At 46.6% G+C, this 19,480-nt stretch overlaps 2 protein-coding genes across 2 annotated transcripts in view; one reads left to right on the top strand and one right to left on the bottom strand.

Moving 5' to 3' along the window:
• MED12L (mediator complex subunit 12L) overlaps nt 1–19,480 on the bottom strand; it is a 356,828-nt gene that overhangs the window by 204,276 nt on the left and 133,072 nt on the right. The window lies entirely within an intron of this gene.
• P2RY14 (purinergic receptor P2Y14) lies at nt 731–19,077 on the top strand. The gene is made up of 2 exons (XM_066241725.1): nt 731–866; nt 17,742–19,077. Exon 2 carries the CDS (start codon nt 17,768–17,770, stop codon nt 18,779–18,781), a length of 1,014 nt encoding a protein of 337 aa, XP_066097822.1. The 5' UTR covers nt 731–866; nt 17,742–17,767; the 3' UTR covers nt 18,782–19,077.

Genomic DNA, 19,480 nt, shown 5'->3' with positions numbered 1-19,480 from the left:
GTGACCCTACACACGCAGCAGATCCGTCCAGCGTGTACAAGCACCGCTCGAGCTGGGCTCCAAAGAGGCCGTCTGTAGTACTTGACATTCCAACCACTGGCACGATGTCAACATTTCGCGGAGTGCTTTCAATGTTTTGGTTTGAGAGCTAATGCAGCATTTCCACCCGTCAACACAAGCAGCCCAGGCAGAAAGCAAAGCACATCTCCCTCAACATCACGTTACACTCAGTCGCTGACCCACTCCTGCCTGCAGAGATCACAGAGACTTGAAACTTGGTAAGTAAGAAAAGACCACCTAATGCAGAGCATGCTGAACGAACGTTTGTGATTTGAATGCAAATGGCTTTTTGTGCTTTTAACATCCCAATTTTTTTTAGTGGATGGAATGACAAGTAGACTGATTTACAGGTGAGATTAGACTCCTCCCTAACTTCAAAGAGGACATTAACTTTTCCCTGTAAATACTGTTTTTAATTGCAAGAAGCAGGCTTCCCCCCCACCGTGGGCTTGTGCATTACATTTTAGAAAACTCCTACTTAAAAAAAGAAAAATTAACAAACATATTGCCTGTAAAATATAAGAGAGGGCTGTATCTATGTGAACAGTCAGTTAAAATCAGTTTTGCAAATGATAAGAAGCCTGATAGGGCTGGGCTATGACGTAACCCTCAGAGCTGAGGCAGTCCAATAAAAAACTAAAATGCTACAGGGGAAAAAAAGGAAGAAAACCAGAAGGCTTGGTTTAAGAGCACAAAAGGCCACAACCTCACTAAAAACTGAAACCAGACAGGAAACACTTCACGCAAGGAAGCGTTCAAAGCCTTGCCTGAGTCGCTGGAGCCTGGGCTGCGGTGGGCGTCTGATGGTGAGTCACAGGGCTGGAAAAGGGAAGACGCTGGGAATAAGCCTCCCAGCGGCTGCTTGTCAGCTTCTGCTAATGTCTTAGGTTTTGATTTCCATGTTCTTGATACTTAACTTCTGATTTCTTCCTCTGAGATTTGACAAACATTTAAATATCAAGCACTGAAAGCATTTTAGTTCTAATTTGTGGATAGCAAGGACCAAGAACATAATTTGTGAGCTTGTCTTATTGTTTGTTTTTCTAGAAACTGAAGTCAGTTCCATAAAAATCGAGACTAATAGGTAATTGAACAACTTAATTTATTCTCAGAATCCACTCGAATTTATTTTCCAGTCACAACAAAAAATATTTTTTAAAGAACCCCATTTTTAGAGAAAGACAGAGTTTGAGAAGGTTATTTATCAACCACAAGAACCTCACCTTCTGTTACGAAAAAAAATTAAAAACCACTAAATTTAGCATTTTTTACAAGCTGTGACTCTTCTTAACAAATGACTCTAACAGTGAAGAAACCACAACCTCAAGTTCAGTTCATTTCTATACCTACTAACTTTCTCACCCATCCTCCCTAATGAAGGCATTCTCTTAAGTGAAATGAGCCGGCCAAAGACAAGTACAATATGATTTCACTTATATGTGGAATCTGATAAAATAAGCAAGCAAAAATAGAAATAGATTCACAGACGCGGAGAACAGACTGACAGCTGTCAGAGGGGATGGGGTGGGGTGTGGGTAAAAATGGTGACGGAATTAAGCAAAGAAAAAAGACATATGGACAACAGTGTGGGGACTGCAGGAGGGGCGGGGGGCGGGGGAGGCTGATGGAAGGAGACGTGACCGGGGCAGTGGGCACACGATACAATCTACAGAGGATGTGCTGCAGAACTGTACTCCTGAAACCTGTATAATTTTATTAAGCCACGTCACCTCAATAAATTCAAAAATTGTTAAATATAAAGAAAACATTCACAGAAGAAAATAACTCTCCAAAAAAGACACACTGACATACAGACATTTAATACAGACAGATCTCACAGTTAACGTAATGAAAACGAACAGACTGGCATTTTCGGTGTCTCTTTCTGTTCTAGCCAACTCTCCACATCACCCATCCCCCCCCCAATTCTAGGAAAAGATGCTTCATCGCCTTGAGTGGTTTTTCGGCACAGAACACTTCACTGGCTCTGGGCATTGCCATGTGTCCTCGAGATAGCCCGGAGAGAAAATCCACAAAGTTTGTTCTGGAAAAAGAGCCAAGATCTAGGCTTACTTTCTTACCACAAGCCCTTTGGTACAATCCTACAGATTTTTTTTTCTAACCATTCATGTTTAATTCTACTAATAACTATGAAATGTGTAGTATTAGCATTAACCCTATAAAAGAGCCATTTTTTTGTAGATAAAGTCAAACATCAGCAATTTCATTCAACTCAACCTAACAAAAAAAGAGTCATAGTCTCAAATGTCAGCCCCCAAATCAAGGGGTAAAGAGAACACTAATCATGATGATTTAAATAGTTTTTTTATGATGGCAAGATCCAGGATTTCTAATTAACCCCATTGGGACAGTCCTCTGCTTTCAAAGCCTTTGCACAAATACTGCTATCAAAATGGGGGAAGGGGGGTTCCAGCAGCCAACTTATATTGAGAAAGACCCGTGATTGCCTCTATTTTACAGATGAGGAGACCACGGTCCAGAGAGGTTCAGTGACTCCGGCAAAGTAACTCAGCTAAGAAAGGCCAAGGATGGTCTTTGGGGAAGAGTGGTCCGGTCTCACAGCTAGTGCCCCGTCTTGTTTCTGACCTCCGGAGGGATGTGCCCAATAAAAACTGTGACTTTTATTCCAACACCAGTTGGAGATGCAAGGGTACACAAGACTGCTCTGCCCCTTAACGAGCTGTTTACACAACAGTGGCAATAATCACACTGGATGTAAGAGTCAGTATTGCCGGGGCTCAGATTTTTATAGAGGCGATCTTGTGTGGAGGAAAAGGCGGGACTTTGCAGATAAACAGCTGAGTTTGAATCCTATTGTGACACCCAGCTTCATTCTGTTTTGTTTTGTTTTTTAGTTTTCTTTGCCTCTTTGACCTTCCTCTTCTTCTAGAAAACATCGTAAGAAAGCTATTATCCCAAAGAGCTACTAAGATATAATATGCATGCTATGCATGCTAGTCCCTGGCACACAGCAGCTACACAGTGAAGATGGAATTCCCTTCCCCATCCTTGCTAGAGGCTTAGTTAGAAGCAGTACTGGCAATGGTAAAATCCCACACCCAGAAAAACTTCTGAGTTAGAATCTGACACTGATGGGGCCAAAAAAGAAATTGTAAAGTGAGGGGAAATAGATACTTCTCCCAGTTTAGCTCCTATCACACCAACAGAGAGCTGGGCGTCGTGCCAGCATGCAAGTATCTATCTACACCCCCCTGAGTGCCTGCTACCCTAAGTGACCCACACTGTGCACAAGCAGGTCCGTCCTTCCTGGCCAGACGGGGGCCTGACAGCGAGTGAGGCCGGAGCCCTGGGCCCATGGTGGTTCTATGCAGAAGGAGGTGGAGAAAGAAATGCAGGTTATTTACTTAATTCGCATGTTTGGTGGATAGATGGACAACCAGGCAACCTTATAAAAAAAAACCTCAAGAAAAAATGAAAGCTATCTGATCTGTAAGAGTTGGAAGTTTTACATTTTTTCAAGTTGACTCGCTCTTCACAGACGTCGTCAGTCCCTATCTGGTATTTTCAGTCCACAGACGGCCCAGTGCATGTGCAGAGGAGGGGCTAATATATTAAAATAAGCAAACTAACCCCCAAAATCTTAATGGAAAATACACTGAATAGGCTGTAGCCAGGAATTCTCAAACTGGTCTCAAGCTCCCTTTCACATCACTGAGGGGCCAGGGGTTCCTGCCTCTGTTAGGTTATAGCTAGCAACACTTATTAGAAATTACAATTATAAAATTTACAAAGTACGTATTTTAATGGGTTTAAATAATAGCATCAAAGTTTAACAAGAATAACATTTTTATGAAAAATTATTATATTTTAAGAAAACCATTTTAGTTACAAATATGATACCATTCTATGTTTTTATGTATCTCTTTAACAACTGGCCGTAGAAAGATTCTCATATCCACTTCTATCTACATTCAATCCTTTCTTTTTTTTTTAATTTTAGAGAGAGAAAGAGGAAGGGCGGGGAGGGAGAGGAAGAACGAGAGAGAGAGAGAGAGAGAGAGAGAGAGAGAGAGAGAAGCATCCACTCGTTATTCCACTTAGTTGTGCACTCACTGTTTCTCGCGTGTGCCTTGACCCGGGACCGGATCCACAGCCTCGGTAGGCCGAGACGGTGCTTTTATCCACTGAGCGCCTGGTCAGGGCTACATTCCAGCTGTTGTGGGCGTCGTTTTGCTCAAAGTACACTGAAGATAATCTACTCTCCTTCACACGCACTCCAGGAACAGGAAGCGGCATTCCAACCGCCTTCCGGGTCTTCCTCTTTGGTGCCACACCAAAGCTCAGCAAGTGACAGTTTCTTCAAGATGAGCCGCAATATAGAATCTAAACCCTTATCAATGATTTTGTTTCTTTTATATTAAAATCCCTACATCTGCCCTGTCCTGATAGCTTGATTACAGCATCATCCTGATATGCAAAGGTTGCAGGTTCAATCCCCAGTCAGGGCACAGACAAGGACAAATCAATGTTTCTCTCTCTCTCTCTGTCCCTTTTCATGATGTGATACAGAAACACTGCAGAAATCCTGGTGCTGATCTCAGTCTCAGTGCTGGAAAATACTCTGTTTTCCTCGAAGTGAAGGCCTCTGAAAGGGCATCAAGAACCCCCATGGTTCCTGACTGTGTTGTGAGAACCATAATTTTAGACTGTGACATAGGGAAATTTTCTTTTGATACAAAAAGCACTCATTTGACTACATTAAAATCAGTAACTCCTGGTTATCAAAACATACTTTTAAAAATGAAATGACAAATGACAATCTGGGAGATGTTATTCGCCACACATATAGCCAACAAAGCAGATATCAACGTTATTTGAAGAATTTCCACAAATCAATAATACTACAAACAACCCATTAGAAAAATGAGCAAAATATGAGACATTTCATGGAAGTAAACAATTTTACTATGAAAAGATGTCTATATCATCAGTTACCATAACAATGCAAATCAAAACAATGTAATAACATTTCCAAGCAAAAATTTTAATGCAAAATATGGAGATTTGTCCATAGGCTTATTACTCATTACTGACAGGAGTATAAATTGGTGAAACTATTTTGGAAAATAATTTGGGCTTTGTTTCCTATAGGTTAACATTCATATACCCTTTGATTCAGCAACCTAGCTTTATACCCATCAGAAACTCACATGTTCAACGAGAGACAATAAGGTATACATGTCTGAGCATGGTTTACAAGGGCATGCTTGTGACCAGGAAACATCCCAAACACAGGAAACTAAGCGAGGGGACTGTGGTATGGTCAAACAATGGAATGTCACACTCACCAAAACAAATGGGTTACAGCAACACCTGACAAAATGGAAGACATGTGGTACGATGGACCTAACCCCCGAAAGTCACAGTTCATGCACACACGTACATACAAACGTGCACACACGTACATACAAACATGCACACGCATACACACAAACATGTACACATACATACAAACATGCACACACGTACATATAAACATGTACACGTACACACAAACATGCACATGTACACTTTCAGCAATACGTTTGGATATCACAAAACAACAGAAAACAGGACAGCAAGAGAATAAAGAAATGTGATTCCGGGCAGAGAGATGGCGTGGGGGAGGGAAGACGGAGCATTCAGTGACATGTAGCTTATTACTGTCAAAGCTTTGGCTTTTGTTTCGGTTACAGAGTTTGAAGGGAAGTATTAATGTGATTAAAAATAATAAAAATAGCCTGACCGATGGTAGCGCAGTGGATAGAGCGTCAACCTGGGACGCTGAGGTCCCAAGTTTGAAACCCTGAGGTCGCCGGCTTGAGTGTGGGGTCATCGACATGAACCTATAGGTCACTGGCTTGAGTCCAAAGTTGCTGGCTTGAGCAAGGGGTCACGGGTTGGCCTGAGACCCCTGGTCAAGGCATGTATGAGAAGCAATCCATGAACAACTAAAGTGATGCAACTATGAACTGATACTTATCTCTCTCCCTTCTTGTCTTTCTCAAAAAAAAATAATAATAGTAATAAAGTAAAAAATTTTAACATCAACCTTGCATGAACTTGACATCCTAAGAATAAGTCAAAAGAGTATGGCTAATCCAATTTTATGTACCAAAGATTTAAAAAGATATCAATATATTTTAACCTATTACACACACAGACTTTGTAAAGTTCTAGAAATCCTAAATAGACTGGTCATTTGACAGTTAAGTAAATCGAGTCCTTATCTTGACCAAAGCTGCAAAGAATTTCATTCATCAATTCAATCAGTATCTATTGAAATTCTACCACATGCCCGGCAAGAAAGAGGGGATGGGTGGTGATGGGAGAAGTAAGTTTGAAAACAAATACAATTTTAAATAATGAACACAGGTATGAAGAAAATAAAAAGACGGTGAGAGGCTGAAAAGGGCTGGGTAGAGGTTTGGCTGCCCGATGTCGTGAACGGGGAAGGTGACATTTTAACAGGGACCAATACAAGGCAACCACACTAAGATGCTGGAGACAGACAACCACAGACAGAGGCCAGGACTCCAAGCCCCCCCCCCCGAAGTGTGTTTTACATCTTCACAGACACTTGGGCTTCAACATCACCATGGCGACAGCTGAAAGCAAAGTCCCCTGGGTAGGCCTGCTGTTCCTAGCAGTGCTCGACAAAGCCCGCTGGTCCCCTGTGCAGACCCTCGTCAACAGCCCTCTGTGACCCATCGGGACAGAGACAGTACCCGCTCCGCTCTGCCAACAGGGGATGGCAGACAGGGAAGAGCTCAGGGGAGAGCTGGCAGGGAAGCATTTGGTCTTATTTTTATTTTTTATTCCATGGGACCAAACTAGCTAAGCACAATCATCTACAATTACTACAAATAATGGTTCACTTGCAAGCACAGAAATATCTGCTCCGTTGCCTTCTCTCCCCCCACACACACACAGACACACCTGACTTTTCCCACCACTGAGTCATGTCGGAGATGAGACAGCTTGCACTGTGCCAGGCTGGACGGCTTCATGTGATGGGCGCCGGCACCTGGGTAGGACCCTGGGAGCAGGATCAGACAGTGAAGTCACGCTGACAACCCACCGGCCAGGCCTCTGCAGCCACCGACTGGCGGGGGCACAGGACACCACAGGAAGAGCACAGCAGGTAGACGCCCCTGTCGCTGAGGGCCTGGAAGAGTGAGGTTCCATGCCCAGGTGCTCCGACTGCAACCTCAGACGCTGGCTCAAGCCACGAAGCCCCCGGCCCCGCTTCCTTGCTGAGTAAACGAAGGAGGTGCTAGGCCACTCGCAGACACTCACACAACTCCTCCCGTGGACCACAGGCTGGGTGGGAACAGAGCTCCTCTCTCTGTGCAGAAGAGACCAGCTAATAAACACAAGTCTTTTCAACAAGAAACGTTCTCTAGCAGTTAAGGCTTTCGAAGGACATGACCTGCCTTCAGATCTGAGTTCTGTAACATACTAGTTGCGACACCATGGACAATTCACTCAAGCTCTTCAGCCTTCAGCTTCCTCAACTATAAAGGGGACTGCTTCTGTCCCATCAGGACTACAGGCGGCCTTAAAAGTGCACAGCTGTGGTCCATTCATTTTTACCGCCAAAAAAAATGTCATGAATTCTTTTTTAATCCATTCTCCTGTTGATAATCATTTGAGCTATATCCACATTTTTGCTATTACAGTGTCTCTGTGAGAACCTGTGTACGTGGTCTTGATATGCTTTTGTGAGTTTTCTAGGGCATATTCCTAGGAGCCAAAACGCTCAGCGGCTGGGAGAGTGAACATTCGTTTCTCTTCCGCAAATAGTTCTGACTCCTTCTACAGAGTGGTACACTTTAGAAACATATGCTGAGCAGGGAATTTCTAAAGAGCCCTGGAAGCCCACATTCAGCATGAGCAATTTTTACAATCTGTGTGTGTGCACAGGGATCAACAGCACTTGTTTTCAAAGGGCGGAAATGCAACACACAAAATTCAAACAGGGTTACCACCTTTGCAGGGGTGGGAGGGGGCTCCGGGCCTCTGTTCTTTTTATTGTGCTTTAGCTTATGTTAAATTCTTTTCAAAGTATCAAATATCAAAAAAAGAGAAAAGATTTGCCTAACCAGGTGGTGGAACAGTGGATAGAGTGTTTGCCTAGGACACAGAGGACCCAGATTCAAAACCCTGAGGTCGCCGGCTTGAGCTCAGGATTGCTGGCTTGAGCATGGAATCATAGACATGAACCCATGGTCGCTGGCTTATTCCCAAAGTTGCTGATTTGGGTGTAAGGTCACTGGCTTGAGCTGAAAGTTCGCTGGCTTGAGCAAGGGGTCATTTACTCTGCTGTAGCCCCCTGGTCAAGGCACATATGAGAAAGCAATCAATGAATAATTAAGGTGCCGCAACAAAGAATTAATGCTTGTCATCCCTCTTCCTTCCTGTCTGTCTGTCCCTATCTGTCCCTCTCTCTGTCTCTGACTCTCTCTCATGTAAAAGAGAGAGAGAGAGAGAGAGAGAGAGAGAGAGAGAAAGAAAGAAAGAAAGAAAGAAAGAAAGAAAGAAAGAAAGAGAGAGAAGCTTTTGAAAAACTAGCAATGCCCATGCATGGTACAGGGCAAAGTCCCCAGTGAGGAGCAGGTATCCTATACAAGGGGACGAGGGTAGCAAAGAGGACAGACACGGAGGTGGCTTACCAGGCACAACTAGCTGGCTGGCGGTGAGCCGTCCCTGGGAGGTGAAGCAACCTGGCTGGGGGGGGGGGGGGCAGTGAGCGAGCGGGGGGAGGGGCACGGGGCAGGCAAGGAGGTGAGGCTGCCTGGGAGCCCGAACCCCCAGCCTCCAAGCTCCGAGAGGGCAGGCTCCCCCGACGTCAAGCACACTGCCTGATGGCAGGGGCCGGAGAATGCCCGACAGGGGGAAGGAAGCACCTGTTAACAGACAATGGTTTCCAACAATGTCCTAAACAAAGACTGCTTTGGGTAGGAGAAAAGGGAAAACGAGTAAAGATGGTGGCCAAGAACAGAACAGGAAACGCCAGTTTAAGGACAGGCAGAAAAGCGCCCTGAGGTGACTCAGAAAAGGTGTGGAGGGGAGCAGAGAGGTCTGAGGGGCAGGTAGCATTTGCTGTGTGTCAGGCACTGAGCTCGAGGCCCTTCCCTCAACACACACACACACACACACACACACACACACACACACACACACACAGGTACGCGTAATACTGTAATAGATCAGCACAAAAGTGCATGTCTACACAAGTATATATTACATACTTATATTTTCTTTCACCAAACTGTCTGAAAACAAGTTGTAGACCAGGGGTCAGGAACCTATGGCTCGTGAGCCAGATGTGGCTCTTTTGATGGCTGCATCTGGCTTGCAGACAAATCTTTAATAAAAAAAATAATGTTAAAAATATAAAACATTCTCATGTATTACATACAATCCATTCATTTCCTACCACTCATGTTCATGGTTGCGGGTGGCTGGAGCCAATCACAGCTGTCCTCCAGGAGAACACCAAATTTTTACTGGATAATGTGTAACGTACACGGGTCGTTGTATGGCTCTCACGGAATTACATTTTATACTATGTGGCGTTCATGGCTCTCTCAGCCAAAACGGTTCCTGACCCTTGTTGTAGACCATCATGACCCTTCCCTCCCCAATACTTCAATATGCATCTCTGAGGAATGAATGGTCTCCTGTTCAACCACACCAATATCGTGCCTAGAAAGATCAACTCATCAATGCTATTGAATATAGTCTGAATTCAAATCCAAACAACTGTCCCAAAACCGTTTCCATAGCCTCTACCGGGCTCCCGCCACCACCCACAGCTCATGGGATTTCTCGCGGGCCTCCTCTGACCTGCACCTGCTCCCTCCCACCCCTGCACAACTGCTCGCTTTTCACAAACTTGATTTTCTTAGAGTCTAGGCTGGTGGTTTCATAGGCTGTTTCACATTCTGAATCTGTCCGATTGTTGATCCATGATTAGCTTTCTGATGGTACGTTGTGTACATCGGAGTAAATCACGTCAGGGGGCGCGGAAATGCCACGTGATCTTCTTGTTGATAAGTATGGCCATTCGATACCCCTGCTGACATGGGAGAGTGTTTTGTTTACTATTACAGACGACCTGGGAGGGGTCCTCCTGTGCTGGTGCTGGACTACCCTGTTCTCTCACAGCCTTCCACCATAAGGCTTTCTCACAGGGCAACGTTGCCTGGATCACTTGTTACACCCACGTTGCCAGTGGCGACTGTGGAAGGCTCTGCCCCTTCCGCACTTCCTAGCTGTCCTTCTCCCATAGGAGAGCACTGCCCACTTCACCCTCCCGTCTGTAAATCATGTTTTTGCTATCACTATCCACTTCCTGAATTTGGTTTGTTCTTCAAAGTCATTTCGTCTGTTGCTGTCATTCTTGTGGACGTCCGAATCGGCGACTGTAGACATGGGTCCGAGTCCTGTCTTGACGCTTCCCGCTGGTCTCAGCGCTCCTTCTTCTTGCTCACAAGGGGCGGCCCCTCACCAGGGACTTCCTCTGGGCAGTCGGCTGCTTCTCCAGGGAGCCCCGGCTCGGCTCCACTTAGTGGGAGTGACACTCAGAAACAGGAGGAGGACGCTGACAATGGGAATCGTCACTTTTTCGTGGACTTTTTTAACTTTTGTTATTTAAGTTCGGAAAGGGCTTGAGCAAGTTCATAGATACTGGGTGCTTTCCGCTTTATTAAGGGCTATACAAGGTTATCCCTGTAAGGGAAATGGCCCCTGCACAGAGATACGGCAAGTACAAAAAAGGAAAGCAATACTGTAAGACAAAACATTAGAAGAAAGTCGGTAGAAGGCACATTAAAAAATAAATTGAAAAGAATCATGGAGTGAAACAAAATTGTCCCTGGTCCTGGTCCAAGCAAGTGGTGACCCTGACAGTGCCACATGTGGCAGAGGCGGAAAAGGTGTACGGTCATCCTGACTTGTGAGACAGACATGACGCAGGAAGCAATTAAGAAATGGCATCCAATAGCTCCCATGGGCACAGCAGGAACTAAGATGACTGACCCGTCCTGAAATCTGTTGGAAAATGAAATACAGCTGACCCTTGAACAATGTGGGGGTTGCTGACAACGTATACATGACTTGTGGTGCACCAGTACCTACAGCTGACCCTTGAACAATGTGGGGGTTGCTGACAATGTACACATGACTTGTGGTTCACCAGTACCTACAGTTGACCCTTGAACAATGTGGGGGTTGCTGACAATGTACACATGACTTGTGGTTCACCAGTACCTACAGTTGACCCTTGAACAATGTGGGGGTTGTTGACAATGTATACATGACTTGTGGTTCACCAGTACCTACAGCTGACCCTTGAACAATGTGGGGGTTGCTGACAATGTACACATGACTTGTGGTTCACCAGTACCTACAGCTGACCCTTGAACAATGTGGGGGTTGCTGACAATGTACACATGACTTGTGGTTCACCAGTACCTACAGCTGGCCCTTGAACAATGTGGGGGTTGTTGACAATGTATACATGACTTGTGGTTCACCAGTACCTACAGCTGGCCCTTCATGTCTGTGGATTCAACCAACTGCAGATCAAAACCCATATTTTCAGTCCACGGTTGAAAACCAGGGCTAGGAATGTGGAAATGCTGCTTTCCACCGGCGGCTGATTGAAATCCATGGATGTGGGAACCCACTGATGTGAAACCCCTGCATACAAAGGGCTGGCTGCATCTATTGGAAAAAACTCGCATACGACCCATGTGAAATGGAACGGTTTGAGAAGGACGTGCACCCTGGACAAGCTGTGGGCTCGGGAGTCACACAAAGCAAAGGTCTTTGCTTTCACATGTGCTCTGAGCACCATCTTTAAGCTGCAAAAAATGTGCCTTTTGCATTTAAGTCCTACTCGTTGTGAAATGAATACATTTGCTTTGTTGTCACCTGCTGCGTCTACCAAAATACAAATCCACTTAGAGAACTGCCCTGTGTAAGTTATTGCCACAATTATTTTATCAAAATGAAAAGTTACTGAGTCCTCCAACAGGTAGGAAATTAAAAAAAAAAAAATAGGTTTTAAAGTGTATGAAAATCACCCGTCTGCAGAATCCCCACCCCACCCCCAAGTCCTGAATATTTCTCTTCTTGTCCTTGGCCATGCAAGCCTGCAGCCGGACACACACAGGTGGCTCACACTCAGCTTAGTAGTGAAAGCTGCGGGGTTCTCAGAAATGAGCACTGTCCCTGTCCCCATGGCACAGGGACACCGCTAAAGCTCTAAGCCCCAAGATCTGGAGACTCGAGTGCTGCCTGCCATCCCAGGAGGCAGAAGGAGGTCAGAGGTCAGAGATGCATTTTTCTGCCTGGCCCCAGGGACAGGAGCATGTACTCCAAAGCAATGCTGCTAAAGAACAGCCTGGAAAAACAGTCAGAAATCCAAGTGGCTCAACTGATTCCAGACAGAGACAGGAAGCAGTTCCCAAAGCTCTGAAGATGCGAGTTCTGCAGCTTTAACCTCTCCAACCAAAGGTTCGGGATTGCATGGCATTGCTGGACAAGACTTCACACGGACTCCCCTGGCTGAGGGCCACTTCTGTGACTGGAACGCAGGGACCACAGGAAGCAGCCTTCCCCTCCTCCCCCACGGGAGCTCTGCTGTCCGGACTCCCCGAGGTCTGAAGGACAGGGCAAGAGCTGTGCCCCCTGCAGCCCTGAGTGACGGTGCAGAAGAACACCAGCCTAAAAGAAGTGTGGGCATCTGCTGACCTGTGAGGGGCTGCCCAGGGAAGTCCTGGCAGATCGACCCTCCCGGGGACATCTGGTTACCCGAGTGCATGAGTCCCTCACTGAGAAGTCCTGGCAGACCAACCCTCCTGGGGACATCTGGTTACCCGAGTGCATGAGTCCCTCACTGAGAAGTCCTGGCAGACCAACCCTCCCGGGGACATCTGGTTACCCGAGTGCATGAGTCCCTCACTGAGAAGTCCTGGCAGACCGACCCTCCCGGGGACATCTGGTTACCCGAGTGCATGAGTCCCTCACTGAGAAGTCCTGGCAGACCGACCCTCCCGGGGACATCTGGTTACCCGAGTGCATGAGTCCCTCACTGAGAAGTCCTGGCAGACCGACACTCCCGGGGACATCTGGTTACCCGAGTGCATGAGTCCCTCACTGAGTCCCCAGGGCTCCTCTGAGTCACACCCTGCCAGGCACGGGGTCTGTGATTCGCACTGGAACAGGAACCCTATGATGCGGCAACTACTACACCCCTCAGGTTAGAGACGTAGGAACTGAAACACAGAGATCCTCAGGAACATCCCAGTAGCGCGGGTAGTAAGACACTGAGCCACCGTCTAACTGAGGTTCTCTGCATCCAACACGCACGCCTTCCAGGCTGCCGCACTCTCTGCCCGTCACTCCAACGGGGCGGCACGCAGAGCCTGCGTCCCCTCCAAAAGCCTCAGCATCGGAATTACCTACTGCCCACGAGTTACTCAAAGTACAGTTGAGGTTCAGCACTGTTACAAGGGCTGACTCTTTATCAAAATGGTATCAAATACACCGGCCACTCAGGGTCTATTCCAGTTCTCAACTTGGGAGCCTTTAGAACCGTCTGCAGATGTCTTTGGCTGTCACAGATCCCGGGGCGCTGCTGCCACCTACTGGCCAGAGCCAGGGATGCAGCCAAACGATGCACAAGCGGGTTCCCCCACAGAAAACCAGGAACCAAAAATGTGTCAGCACTGCCAAGCTGGGTAAGCCCCGGGTTATACCAAAAATTGTAGACAAAAAAAAAAAAAATCACCGTGAAACCGTCCTGACAATCCAGGTGCAGTTCTTGGTACAGCGGCTAGTGACAGGCCATGCGCCAAAAGTCTGCCTGTGTCACTCGCCTCCTCACCCTCCGCCAGCAGCTCCCATGATGCACCTGTACAGCCACTAGAACTGAAGACAGATCCAAGCTTGGCGGTGCCAGGCTTGTGTTTGCTAAGGTGTTTTAAGGAAAGTGGCTGTAAATTCAAGTTAAGGCTCAGTCTGGGCATACTAACGCACTGCCCAGAGTCAGAAAAGGAGAGCCCAGGAAGGATCCTGGCAGTCAAGACGGAGCTGGGCTTATGCTTTGGTCAAAGAGGAAGCTCTCTGGTGTCCGCAGCTCAGCTTAAGAAAAGCATGAAGATTGTGCGATGTGGTCTTCCACAGGACATGTGGCAATGTCTGGAGATATTCTGTCACAACTTCTATCTACTAACAGAAGCCAGGGGCTCTACTAAGCATCCTACAGTGCCTAAAGCAAGGACAGTCCTCCACAACAAAGAACTCTCTGGACCAAGATGTCAATAGTGTGAAGGTTTAAAAATAAATAACAAAAAATCCTGAGCTAAAATAATCAATTGTTAACTTCAGTAATTCAATGTACTGATGTCAGCATCTGCTTCCACAGGGGGGGAAAATAAACCAATAATTAAACTTCATGTCCAACACTCTCAAGTAAAGAATATATAAGTTTTCCACAAGAATTCATACCACCTAGCCAGGTGGTGGACCAGTGGATAGAGTTTTGGCCTGGGATGCTGAGGACCCAGGTTTGAAACCCGAGCTCTAAGCTTGAGCAAGGGGTCACTGGCTGGGCTGTACCCCCCTCATCAAGGCAAGTATGAGAAAGCAATCAATGAACTAAGGTGCCACAAGAAGAATTGCTGCTTCTCATCTCTCTCCCTTCCTGTCTGTCTGTCCTTCTCTTTCTAGTTCACTTGCTTAAAAAAAAAATTCATGCCAATACCAAATCAATAATCATTAATATTGATGACCAAGACCAGCACAGTAAAACAACAGCACACATGCTGACATGTTTCAATTTTACAAGCTGAATCTCAGAAGTAATTACACTGCCACCATACACACTTCTCTCATGAAGACATGATGGTGTTCACATAATTCTTCCATTTCCTCCTACAGCATAAGATCTTTAATAAAGAAACACTTTGGCCACTTCAAGATGACAAGCATTCACTGGGCTAACTTCACTGAGAAGAAACTTCATACCGAATAATTTTAAAGGTGACTGAAAAAGCCCTCTAGTGTCATCACGAGCTTTAATCATTTCATCATAATGTCATAAAGGCAGTTTCCCTCCTTCGGAGAAAGCAGAATTACAGCACACCATTAGAATGGTGGAAGGTGGCCCGCACGGGAGAGGAAGACAGGTCCCTGCCATACTCGGAGGACGAGGAATGAGCTCAGCTTGGTTTTATGAAGCTGGATGCATTTCTGGGGTGAGCATTGTTTTGAATGGCCCTGAATTGACTAAGTTCTGCTCACAGAGGGAGCCCTACGGTTCCATGGAGTTCTCTACAACTGAAACACCTCAGGCAGCACATCTGGAGACCTTACACTGCACAAGTGAACTCACCACCCACCTCGGAGCGAGTCTAGCTGGGCAGAAAAACCTGAGAGAAAGTAATCCATACGTTCTTATTAACAGCTGTCCTTTGAGCTCATGAATCCCATTCTACCATGCTCTTTAATTATGTCACCAAAGACCCCAAGTCAAGGTGTACAGAGCCGAAGACACTTCACGCCTCCGGGCCTTCCCTTCCCTCTCTCCCCTGCGTTGGGGGACAAGGCAGAGTCCCGCTGAAGAGGAGCTGAGGATATACACTGTTAGCATGTCCTTTAAAAGGTTTTGTCACATACAGAGATCTTTGGGGAGCAGTGCTTGCCTCCCTGAAGGCTCACAGTTAGTAGAAAGACCACTTCCGCTATAGAAATTCAGACAGACGCTCAGAATTAAATACGCTGGGCAGGGCTGGCTACATGCCCCACCCCCAGACTGGCCCGCCCACTTTTTTGGTTGATCATCATCCAGAGGTCCTTTTCCTTTTTCTTTTCTACTTACTTATTTATTTCTGTTTTGTTTTGCTTTCCTTCCCTCTGCCTATCTTTTATCTTTAATGGGCTGGGGCAAGCAGCTCAGAAATAGTCGGTCAAATGACAGCTTGGGACCAGGCAGGAGAGAGGTTACTGGACCACGCTGAGACATTCTTTGTTCTCTTTCTGATTCACTCGGTGCTTATTTGTTTTTATGCTATGGTATAAAATCAGCATTTCCTCCAATTTTGAAACGATTTGTTGAAGTTCTGGCAGGTCCCAGAATCGGGGCATTAAGCCATCTTTATCCCAAAGGTAAGGAGAGGGCACTGGGTGAACGTTTCAAGGTCAAAGGGATACACGCCTCACCATCTTGCCCCGTTTTTCATCCAACACATGTTCCTGCCTTTTGGTCTCAGTATACCAACTTGGCCTCACCTGCTGTATCTGCGGTAAGATAGCTCTTTTTTTTCACACTTCTTTCAGCATGAAGGTCCAAAGTAAGAGAAATCACGGCGCCTACAAGGAGTGAGAAGAGTTCAGGACGGCAGGAACACGGCTGGGGGCGGAGGACGCAGGGATGAGACCGTGAAGGGGGCTCAGAGTTGGCGTCAGAGCTTCGTTCTGAGAGCGAGGACCTACCGCTGAAGGGCTTTAAGCAGGATGTTATGACATACACGATGGGCAAGAAGTATTTGCTTTGACGTATCCAAAAACCTTTCAGAACAGTTCTAATCTTCCCTGTGCCCCTAACTCAGTATGTCTAACATCAGCAAAGAACATGCAGGATTCCTTAACAAAAGAAGGTTCTAGATAATACCGAAAATACTGTTGTCCAATAAAATATTATATGATACAAGCCGCACACATAATTTCAACTTTTCTAGTAACCATCTTCTTAAAAAATAAAATTAAGATGACAAATATATTTTGTTTAATGCATTATATTTCTAAAATATTATTTCAAATATAATCAACATGAAAAACATTAAGATATCGTACTTTCCCTTTTTTGTACCGAGTCTATAAAATCCAGTGCGTTTCATGCTCACGCCACATTGCCACCTGGACGGGCCACCATTCAAGTGCCCTGCGGCCCCGCAAGGCTGGCGGCTGCCACAGAACAGTGCAGACCCAGACGGCACTTCTAGACGCACTTCTTGGCATGTTTAAGGCACTTTTACCACTTGTGTTTCTTTTCTAATTCATAAAAAGATTGCCAATCAATTTTTCAACGGAGGGGAGGGGGTACAGAAAAGCTCTATTTTGAGAGGGAGTACCCAGAATGCCCGTCGAGAACGCCGGTTGCATGAGGACGTGTGCGTGTAAGACGTTGCACCACGCCCGGAATGCATGTAGGACAGGCTCTCTCATGTGGGAGGTCTGCACCAACAGCTCTTAAGCTACTGTCTTAAAGTTCTGAATAAAAATGAGACAGACTAACTCTGTTTTCACAGTTTTCTTGCCCTGTGAGACTCTATTAAGTGAGTAGACGAGTCTAGATCTAGAATTCTGGAATTTTACAGGGAAGCGTCGTCATTTTAGGGGACATGCTGCTCTCCTTGTCACCTACAGGTCTAATTCTTCTTTCTTGTCATCTGAGTACTGTTTCCCTTTAAAAAATAATAATAAAGGTAAGGAGGGAGGGGTGCCTAGCGTACAACAAAGACTAAGGCACGACCCAGCGGTTTGAGCATACTCTCTGCTTTCGCTGTGTCGCTTGGCAGTTGGTGGTCACTTGACGGTTAGCTGGAGGCCACGAGTGCCCTGACTGACTCTGACTTGTTCCCCAGGCCCCCCCTTCGGACGCCGCGGAACGATGAACTCCAGCACCGCGCAGCCTCCCACGGAGCCTTGCCCCCACAACACCGTCATAACGCGGCAGATCGTCCCCGCGCTGTACCTGGTGGTCTTCGCCACGGGAGTCCTGCTCAACGGCGTGTCCGGCTGGGTCTTTGTCCACGTGCCCAGCTCGAAGAGCTTCATCGTCTACCTCAAGAACATCGTCGTCGCCGACTTCCTGATGAGCCTGACTTTCCCCTTCAAGATCCTCAGCGACTCGGGCCTGGGCCCCTGGCAGCTGAGCGTGTTCGTGTGCCGCGCCTCCGCCGTGCTCTTCTACATCAACATGTACGTCAGCATCGCCTTCTTCGGGCTCATCGGCTCCGACAGGTACTGCAAGATCGTGAGGCCCCTCCTGACCTCCGCCGTCCAGTCCGTGCCGGGCAGCAAGCTCCTGTCGGTGGCGGTGTGGGCGCTCATGCTGCTCCTGGCCGTGCCCAACATCATCCTGACCGACCGGAGCGTCAGGGACGTCACACGGGTCCGATGCATGGAGCTGAAAAACGAACTGGGGCTCAAGTGGCACAAAGCGTCCAACTACATCTTCGTGGGCATCTTCTGGCTCGTGTTCCTCCTGCTGGTGGTCTTCTACACGGCCATCACCAGGAAGATCTTCAAGTCCCACCTGAAGTCCCGGAGGAACTCCATCTTGGTCAAGAGGAAATCGAGCCGCAACATCTTCAGCATCATGTTGGTGTTCTTCGTCTGCTTCGTGCCCTACCACATAGCCAGGGTCTCCTACACGCAGAGCCAGACGGGGGCGCACTACAGCTGCCGCTCCAGGGAGACCCTGCTCTACGTGAAGGAGTTCACTCTGCTGCTGTCGGCCGCAAACGTGTGCCTGGACCCCATCATCTACTTCTTCCTGTGCCAGCCGTTCCGGGAAGTCCTGTGTAAGAAACTGCGCGTCCCACGGAAGGCACAGCATGACTCAGACACTTCCAGAACCAGGAGGGAAAACGCAATGCAGGAAAGCACAGACACGCTGTGACTCCCGCCGCCTTCCGCACAAGGGCCCAGCAGGCACGTGGGACATCTCCAGTTACGCGAGGAGAGTGGCGAGTGAGGAACACGGCCGTGACAACACGTGTCCTCTCTGAGCACTTACTAGCCGACTTAGTACAAGAATAAATTAAAATAGACATTTTCATACTCTTCTGCAATATCAAAGGAAAAAGTAATACGTACATTTTTCAATTATGTCAAAATAGAAGGTTTAAATGTCTCATCACTAATGTGGTCAGGGAGTGTAGAACTTTTAAATACAAATAAGAAAACAGAAGGCAATCAAGAGAATTCACAGGTGTGTCTTCCCTCTCTAAATGCAAGAATTAGGTTAGGAAGTTAAGGAAATTTTTTCACCCGGATCACTAAAGACCAACTTAAAGGCGGGCATGGTTTAGTAAAGGATGGGAAGCTGTTTGTAGTGAGAGCGCCAAGTTCTCTCCAGTTTGAAGGAGGAGAAAGCAGATGTCCGGAAAATCACATAAAAATCCCCTTCTGATTTATCTCACAGAATTTCAAAGACAAGAAGATACAAATTACATACTTGGCAATAAAGAATGTACTTTTTTTTTCTGGTAGCATTTTGTGAATGATATAAAATACATTTTAAATACAGTCACCACAAGGGTTTGTTTAGCCACTTAATGAGCCTGGCGCTCTAGTGTTAGGATATTTTTACAGGTGG

Source organism: Saccopteryx bilineata, chromosome 8 (assembly GCF_036850765.1).
Source record: "Saccopteryx bilineata isolate mSacBil1 chromosome 8, mSacBil1_pri_phased_curated, whole genome shotgun sequence".
In the NCBI taxonomy this organism is placed as follows: Eukaryota; Metazoa; Chordata; class Mammalia; order Chiroptera; family Emballonuridae; genus Saccopteryx; species Saccopteryx bilineata.
This window is presented reverse-complemented; position numbering and strand designations above follow the sequence as displayed.

Excerpts from the sequence above, each read along its gene's own strand:
- P2RY14 (XM_066241725.1), top strand. The coding sequence starts at position 17,768 with ATGAACTCCAGCACCGCGCAGCCTCCCACGGAGCCTTGCCCCCACAAC.